Source organism: Ostrea edulis, chromosome 5 (assembly GCF_947568905.1).
Source record: "Ostrea edulis chromosome 5, xbOstEdul1.1, whole genome shotgun sequence".
NCBI classification, from domain to species: Eukaryota; Metazoa; Mollusca; class Bivalvia; order Ostreida; family Ostreidae; genus Ostrea; species Ostrea edulis.
Genome location: NC_079168.1, coordinates 17,279,244 through 17,288,072, shown reverse-complemented (window position 1 = coordinate 17,288,072; position 8,829 = coordinate 17,279,244). Strand labels below are relative to the sequence as shown.

Sequence of the window (8,829 nt, the reverse complement as noted above, 5' to 3'; positions counted from 1 at the left end):
TAATATTTCTGTCCTATGAGTGGTATTGTTCAGAGTTTCAATAATGGTAATATTTCTGTCCTGTGAGTGGTAGTGTTCAGAGGTTCAATAATGGTAATATTTCCATCCTGTGAGTGGTATTGTTCAGAGGTTCAATAATGGTAATAATTTCTGTCCTATGAGTGGTAGTGTTCAGAGTTTCAATAATGGTAATATTTCTGTCCTGTGAATGGTATTGTTCAGAGGTTCAATGATGGTGATATTGTCTTTCCTGTGAGTGGTATTGTTCAGAGTTTCAATAATGGTAATAATTTTTTTCCTGTGAGTGGTAGTGTTCAGAGTTTCAATAATGGTAATAATTTCTGAACTGTGAGTGGTATTGTTCAGAGGTTCAATAATGGTAATATTTCTGTCCTATGAGTGGTATTGTTAAGAGTTTCAATAATGGTAATATTTCTGTCCTGTGAGTGGTAGTGTTCAGAGGTTCAATAATGGTAATATTTCCATCCTGTGAGTGGTATTGTTCAGAGGTTCAATAATGGTAATAATTTCTGTCCTATGAGTGGTATTGTTCAGAGTTTCAATAATGGTAATATTTCTGTCCTGTGAATGGTATTGTTCAGAGGTTCAATGATGGTGATATTGTCTTTCCTGTGAGTGGTATTGTTCAGAGTTTCAATAATGGTAACAATGTCTTTCCTTTGAGTGGTAGTGTTCAGAGTTTCAATAATGGTAATAATTTCTGAACTGTGAGTGGTATTGTTAAGAGGTTCAATAATGGTAATATTTCTGTCCTATGAGTGGTATTGTTCAGAGTTTCAATAATGGTAATATTTCTGTCCTGTGAGTGGTAGTGTTCAGAGGTTCAATAATGGTAATATTTCCATCCTGTGAGTGGTATTGTTCAGAGGTTCAATAATGGTAATAATTTCTGTCCTATGAGTGGTATTGTTCAGAGTTTCAATAATGGTAATATTTCTGTCCTGTGAATGGTATTGTTCAGAGGTTCAATGATGGTGATATTGTCTTTCCTGTGAGTGGTATTGTTCAGAGTTTCAATAATGGTAACAATGTCTTTCCTTTGAGTGGTAGTGTTCAGAGTTTCAATAATTGTAATAATTTCTGTACTGTGAGTGGTATTGTTCAGAGGTTCAATAATGGTACAAATGCTAGTGTCAGAAAGTACATTTGAGAATGATAGAGTGTGGTCGTAATATTTAGAAATAATGAGTATCATAAATACATGAAACGAAACTATTCAATAGCTTCGTTAGAATAAACTGACCATAATTAAGGTAATTAATGCAGCATCAATATATGTGACCACTGGTCAATTCTAATTACAACAACACCTATCGATAGAATAAGTTTTAATACATAAAGTATACTTGTATACCACATTCTCAGAAAATGGTTAACGCTGACCAGCTATTGGAATACTAGGTACTGGAATGACACATAAAGCAGTTCAAAGCTTACGGACTAACTCAAAACAAAGATTGATAGTCTACATAGTTTCTCAATTTATTGTTTCATTTGAATGAAACAGTGATATTTGTTCACACGGTTGTTGTTGATTTATTTCCGGACAACAACCTATCGGCAGACTCAGAACCAGTGTCACTGCTCTGCTGTACGTGTTTCGCCCTGTTTTTCACTTTTTCTGGCTAAAATAAGGAAGAGTCTTGTTACAAGAAATTAATGATATTCATATTTGTTAAATCGACTGAACTGATGTAGATGCTTTTGAATGCAAAACATTTTCACCTTCATTCAACCTGAACTCTTCGATAACAAACGTAAGGAACTTACCTCCTCCGCGTATTTGTAGATCAAGTACTCGATAGCAGTGATTAGACCACCAAACACCAATCCAATGGCCAAAGCAAACATGGCTCCTGAAAAATGGCCGACGTCTATCACAAAGAATTTAGGAACTTCGTATAGTTCTGGTCTGCTATCATCGAATTTAATTCCTCGACAGGATGACGAAAACCATTTCTCTTGTAAATCATGTAAATATCCCATCTCATCAAGAGTCAATATTCCAGTGTTAATTGTACGCAGATATGTAGAATTCTGGGGTAAAACAAAGGCATATTGCCTATAAACAGAGGTATCTTCAACGAGGTAAAGCTTACAGGAATAACTTCTTAAATAATATTTAATCATCATTGACTCTCCTATTAGTGCCAAGGACTGTGTCGGCTCGTTGCTGACTTTTTCTAACCCTTCTTTAATGGACCTTACTGTTGTGTATCCTTTAGCTCGGAGCTGCTGGGCTATCCTTGCATCTGATTTGGATATGAATTCCTCCATGGCACCTCCTTTAGGTATGACATACGGAATGTCACTGCTCGCTAGATCGTAGAGATTTTTCACTCTAACCATCCTTTCCATATTTTTGGTGTTCGGTTCCACTCTCAGTAAGTTAGATAAGTTAGCAATATAACACGAAATAGAAAGAACAACAAAAAGCCACCAAGACAAGACAATAATTCTTCCACCGACGGAGCGAGGAGCTCGTGTATAGCCTGAAAATAAATTTATTACTCAGTATTAAAATAAAGTATCTTCATTTGTTTGAAATGTACTGGTATGAATTCATCTAGGATATCTTTCTCTATGCCCTTGCAGGCGGTCTAGAATAATAATGGATCTGAATAGCACAGTTCATGCACATTCTGTTTGGTAGCAGGTTAGTGATGAATACATACCCTGCCACATCAAGGCGCTCATCACAAACCAGAAGCTATTCAAACAGGTGAAAGACTCTCCCTCACGAAGTGTGGCCTCCCCATCATGTGACATTCTTCGCCATTCATATGGATTAAAGTGAGACACTACATACAGAATAGTGCTGGTAACAACGAACGATATAAAAAGCAGTAGCCAAACACTGGGATTTAGCGGGGCCCAGACCTTGAGAAGACGGTGGCTCACTGATTCTTCTATTTCATCTGGTTGCCTTAGAACTATTCCGAAAGGTGTTGTGATGAAAGGGGTTGAAAAGTCGACGACATTTGCTCGTTTAGAAGTTATTGTAATTGGACCAGCAGCAAACGCCGCGTTCTGTAATGAAGGAAATTAAATGCAGGTACAGAGTAACTCAAATTCCTTGTGAAAAAAGTTTTAATGCAGTTTTGTCAGGGCTAAGTATCTTGTATAGCTACATTGTACATGTATATCTCTACCATGACGTAGTACAACCGTTTCGATATTTTTTTCTATTTTCATATTGTTCTAAAATCAGCATTACCTCTTGAATAATTTCATTTATGGTTCCACTCCAATTTCCTGGAGTTAACTCTCGTCCAAAAGTCCCATCAGGCGAGATTTCAATGTCGTAATTGAATTTCGCTTTCTTTTTCACTTCTTCTAAAAGGTCTATAATGTAACCTCGGTACGTCTTATTTTCACTCCATGCACTGCTTTTCTGTTCCATTAGGTATGGAGAAGACTACAATAAAATTTGGACAGCACCATGATACAAAAATGACGTAAAATAACGAACAAACATCAACAAAGCGGTTTAAAGGTTTTTTCTTCTTTGAAAACAATTACATTGTACATTTTGAAACAGGTATGATACTGGTGAACATGCATACTATTTTGGGAAAGGAATAAATCTGGTATATAACTTGTTATATGTGGTAATAATATGTACAGTGAAGTATCGAGGAAACGTTATGAACACTTGCTATTAGAGAGCAGGATTAATATACGTCTGTTGCCTCGTTTCCTAATCTCATATATTCATATTATTTGTATAATGACAATAACATTTAGATACATGTAAATGAGATATTGTTTAAACTATGTACGTATACTTGATGCTGCATTCAACAATCTATTACATGTTGTAGTCAAACATGTGATGTGTAGCTCTGTATAACGATCCAGAATGAAGATGTATATTTCAAAAGCCTGCCTTGGTGTCGAACAACCTTGGCTTCTATGCCCTATATGATACACTTGTAACTTATTTATTACATGATAGTAAGGAGATATACAAAATTTATTCCATGCACCCAATAAAATCGATTCCTTCAGGAAATAAGATTTTCATGATTGAATAGATCTTCGGTATCCCCTCGCTATCACGTGTTTCTATTCTATATTTGTGTCTTTTTGCATCATGAATTTGGACTTTGACACTGAATTTTTTTTTTTATAGAGTTTTGATATTTACTACATCTGGTGTCGCTGTGTTTAACAATAATCATTTAGGCAAATTATATAGGTTTCGTAAGAGAAATATTTTTACTCTTCCCGGTCACATTGCTTTGGCGTACACATGTAATTGCACACTAAAGAGGCGTTAAGTGGATAATATAGCCCATGAAAACTAATTCATCGTTATGAAAGCTAGTGTACTGGCTAACAATGATCACATGACATATGGGTATGTAAGCAGCATCTACTATAATTTCATTCAGGCCTATTATTTATAGCCAACATGTTCGTTGAATGAGAGTATCGTTTTTGTATGTACCGGTAAAATCTTATGTATTCTTGGTAAAACAATTCCGGACGGACCATTTTACCTTTGGTTCCTACATTATGATAATTAGTATCTAAGTTAAAATTGAAATTTTGAGCTTAAAACTTTAAACAGAAATAATATATAAAATTTACCATCATATATTGTTTTGTTCTCTTTTTGAAATATATTATTTTCATATCGGGGATGTTTTTTGTTTGTTTTTGTTTTTTTTTAATTTTTTTAATTTTTTTTTTTATTATATAGAAATTCCATTTACACGACTTACACTCTCAGTGCGGATATGGATGGTGCATGTAGATCCTATATCATAATTTTTAAAAATAATACATGACAAAAAAATTATCGTGATAATTGTACATGTATATAGTTTGCAATTCCATTAAACTAATATATTGGAAGATTGAGATATTTGTATAATAATAATAATCAATAAAAGGGTTTGTGATTTTTCGCTTTGAACATTGTACATGGTGTAGTTTCTGTTTCATCACATCTTGATAGTAGTACTGAAATGGGTTATTTTAACTTTTCTTACCGTATTTTTAAAGTTCTTATTTGATACATATAATGATCATGAACAAAAAAATGTGTTTTTCCGCGTGCGTCCTTAAGGTGAGAAATCGCCTTAATTTGACTTTACTGATTTTCTTTCGACACAAAAGTAAGAATTTACACGTTTTCAAATAACGAACACTTTTCAATATCTGTATGCGGGAACAAATGCCCTCTGTACTTGTGAAAATGAGGAGAAGCGTAAAGGAGATAGATAGTTGTACGCAATTTCAGTTATGAAAGCAGTGTATGTAAAACGACACATGCCGCACTTGTGCCACATTTCCCGTTCACACATACTAGAACTGTCAAGATGTTATCGATTGGTTTGAATTTTCATATGAATATTCAAAGAATTATCATTAATCATTAAATCGAAACAAATGAAGCAAAGTCAATATCAATCCACGCTTAATTTCTGGTATAACATTCATCAGAAATTGTATACAAAACTTGTCATATTCACTTGGCAACCATATTTTCTCATTTTATCGCATCAACCAAATCGGATGTCAATACCATTGGAAAGCGTAACGATTGTTTTGCAGTATGTTTTCATGATTGATTAGCGGAGAGAGTCTGACTATTAGCAGACGAACAAAGGTGTCATTTGGTTACAAATACTGTCATTTAAATGTGAAATCAATGCTAGTACAATGATATATCTTGTTTTGGCAAAATGATATTGAAGAAATACTTCGAGTTTTAAGTTGTGCAGGAAATGTGCAAGTATTGGAGAAGAGAAAGTACATGTTTATAATGACATTTGGTATGTTGACTGATAATGTCACACCAGTTAATATGTACCATGGTAATTATGAATAATTTACACTTACCAGAATTGAAGATACTTTTAATGGAGGCATCTATAACAAACGAAAGAAAATGTTTCATCAAATGGCACTATGATTTTTATCGATATCAGAAGTAAATTAAACGTATCAAGATTAGTTTACAGAAAATCAAAGATGAAATCCTGAGCTTTCTCTTTCTTACATCAGATATTGATCTTTTCGATGGTAACCACACACGCTTATTATCTGCGCTAAAAATAGAGTTGTTTGAATTCCGAGAATGACGGGAAAATTGACTGAAAATTACTCTATTAAACCAAGTATTACATTACTCACCTGACTAGTTACGAGAGCGGTGCAGCATAACAAGATCCAATCAAGAATCCAAGCCATGATTTGGATAAATCGGAAGAAAGTTGCAGAAATTCACAGCAGTCTTGGAAAAGTAGAGCGTTCAGCTAACTGCTCGTGCTGCGCCTCCAATACTAATGTAGAAAACATGCCGGTTAGCCGACGTAATTAGAATGTTGTGTGCTTTTCTATTTTCCCCACACATATACGAATACGATATATATATATAATACACAATGATACATGTATAAAGGTTCTGATGGCATCATAGGTCTTTGTAAAGTATCTCCTTGCTGATGATATGGAAAAAAACCCTCCACATATAATATTGGAACGCTGTGCTTCAATGGAACCCGTTGTATTATTGAATATACCAAAATATGTTTAAACATCAAAATAATACAAGATTTTACGATCTACAATTCCTTTAGGTTTATTTTAGATTATTGACATTTCAGTCAAGGGCGGGTCCAGAAATTGCGGTTGGGAGGGGGGCGCAAGTTAATGAGGCAGGGGGTCTGGGGCCCCCAGTGGGTCCAGGACGAAGCCCTGGTGGGGGCCCAGGGGGCGAAGCCCCCTGAACCTCCTGGATATTACATATTTTGTAGGGCCTGAAATATGTCTCCTAAGTGTCATTTTTACTATTTTCTGTCATTTTTACTAAGGTGAAATCAATAAAATGAAGCACATTTTAAGGATTTTTGGAAAAAATGTGAGTCCTCCCAATAAACGTAATTCAATAAATCCAAAGATTTTGCCATTTATTTCTCCGAGATTGGAAGAAAATTATTATTTCTTTTACCGTTTACATTTTCCTAAACAAGAGACCACGATTTACCTTAATTTTGAAAATTTTAGGTTGGGGGGGGGGGGGGGGGGCTGCGTCAGTACTACAACTATCAGTTTCATATCTATATTATATTCGTATTAGAGAGACTGGTTCACGATGTTTGATAAAAATATTTTTCCTTTTTGATGTTAAACATTAAAAATGTAACTCATTTAATGTTGACAGCCAAAATTTTGACCTTCTGAATGCAAGAATAAAAGCAATATTTTAGCCTTAAATCTGTGTTATATAAACAAAGACTCGAGTCTTTTTATGAATACAAACAAACAAGTGAAATATTGATTTTGTAATATAAAGCATCTTAATTTTGCATAGTCACAAATTCTAACTTTAAGATGATACATTTTACCCTAAAAATGCTTGAAATGTGAAAGATATAATAAAGTTAGATTGATATCCATTTCTTTTGAAAATTTCGTAAACAATAACATACCACAATCTTTGTTTACAAAACAAATAATAAACTCTGTAAAATGAACTTCTGTGATAATGTATAACCTTAATTTTTTTATGTGAAACCAGACAGTATATTTTGATCATTAAAAGTGAAAAAGAAAATTTTGGGGGAAATCGTGAATCAGTCCCTTTAATTAACTTACCAAGACAAAATTAGTTGTCAGAAAAAACTTTGTTTATTAAACCAGAATCGATGAAATACAACTTTTGTATTTCAGAAGATACGTGTTAATATAATTTTACACCCGACCCAAAAGACCTATATGTCACTTTAAACAATTTAACACAATAAACGATGTCTATTACAGTAGATAATTGAATTATGCGGCTTTCCTTACATATTCTTGTCTGGTGTTATAAGAATTATAGATAAACTTTGCAGTTAGTTTTAGGAAATCAGACCCCCAAATGTGGGTCATCGGTACCAGTGGAGCTAACTAATTCAAATATGGATTTTTTATAGCTTCAATACCTCTAGACTTGGAAAATCTATGATCTAACATTTGGTGACACACAGCTTATGCTGTGTTAACACATGGTATTTAATGTCATTTGTATTTCATTAGAATACGAGCGTAGAGAATATAGACCGCCATTTGTGATAAAATAACTGATCCAAACTAGGGAAATCTTTTCAGATATTGTATCAGTGGATTTTACTTCCAGAAAAACACCCCAAAAGTGCAACTTGATCTTTATTACCAAGTATTATACTGACTACTGTATTCCTTTACTTATTCACAAGATATCTTGTTTGGAAGATCTTTTTCTTCTTTTATAAACTCATATCAACATTGGCCCAGAAGTGAGTCATTAAACGATCATTGTGATGCAAAGAGATAAAGCAAATACCATTATATTAACACTCTGATCTTCATTCACAATTAGTAATTTTTTTTATCATAGCTTAACATCATCTGTACACGCCACACTTGCTTATTCCAGTTTGAATGCTACATGTTCAAATGCACATGATCAAGAACATTTAAGCCTCACCCCAATTCTCACTCCATCTGCACCTCCAGTACAAACAGTTTAATCCTCTTCTTCATTTTCATCATTATCATCATCATTATCATCCCTATCTAGAAAGTTTGGCAGAGCAGTGTCATCGCTACATGTAGGTGGTAGATTGTCACAGTCTTTCACTTTGCACACATCTGTACATTTTAAACCATTCTCGAGACAGACACAGTTTTTGATCTCACAGGTTTTGGGACATGTGCACATTAGTGCTGGCTGAACGCTCGTCCAGTCTATCGCTAGAATACCCTCACCATCCTGATTTTCAATTTTCCACCCACTCTGGGCTGTGTCAGGAGACTGTGGATCACTTGTAA

The 8,829-nt window shown here is 34.3% G+C and overlaps 1 protein-coding gene and 1 long non-coding RNA gene across 2 annotated transcripts; one reads left to right on the top strand and one right to left on the bottom strand.

The window, feature by feature from the left end:
* Nucleotides 1-1,336: 1,336 nt before the first annotated feature.
* On the bottom strand, nucleotides 1,337-6,544 carry LOC125649857 (glutamate receptor 2-like). The gene is made up of 6 exons (XM_048877684.2): nucleotides 6,169-6,544; nucleotides 5,875-5,904; nucleotides 3,239-3,439; nucleotides 2,697-3,051; nucleotides 1,792-2,513; nucleotides 1,337-1,646 (listed from the first exon to the last, which is right to left on the bottom strand). Exons 1-6 carry the CDS (start codon nucleotides 6,223-6,225, stop codon nucleotides 1,539-1,541), a joined length of 1,473 nt encoding a protein of 490 aa, XP_048733641.1. The 5' UTR covers nucleotides 6,226-6,544; the 3' UTR covers nucleotides 1,337-1,538.
* On the top strand, nucleotides 2,941-3,624 carry LOC125649875 (uncharacterized). The gene is made up of 2 exons (XR_007360826.2): nucleotides 2,941-3,076; nucleotides 3,428-3,624. It is a non-coding gene; the product is annotated as an uncharacterized LOC125649875 (long non-coding RNA).
* Nucleotides 6,545-8,829: the final 2,285 nt, after the last annotated feature.

Coding starts and splice junctions, on each gene's coding strand:
- LOC125649857 (XM_048877684.2), bottom strand. CDS start 6,225: ATGGCTTGGATTCTTGATTGGATCTTGTTATGCTGCACCGCTCTCGTA. Junction 5,905..6,168: donor CCGCTCTCGTAACTAGTCAG/GTGAGTAATGTA, acceptor CGTTTGTTATAG/ATGCCTCCATTAAAAGTATC. Junction 3,440..5,874: donor TAAAAGTATCTTCAATTCTG/GTAAGTGTAAAT, acceptor ATTTTATTGTAG/TCTTCTCCATACCTAATGGA.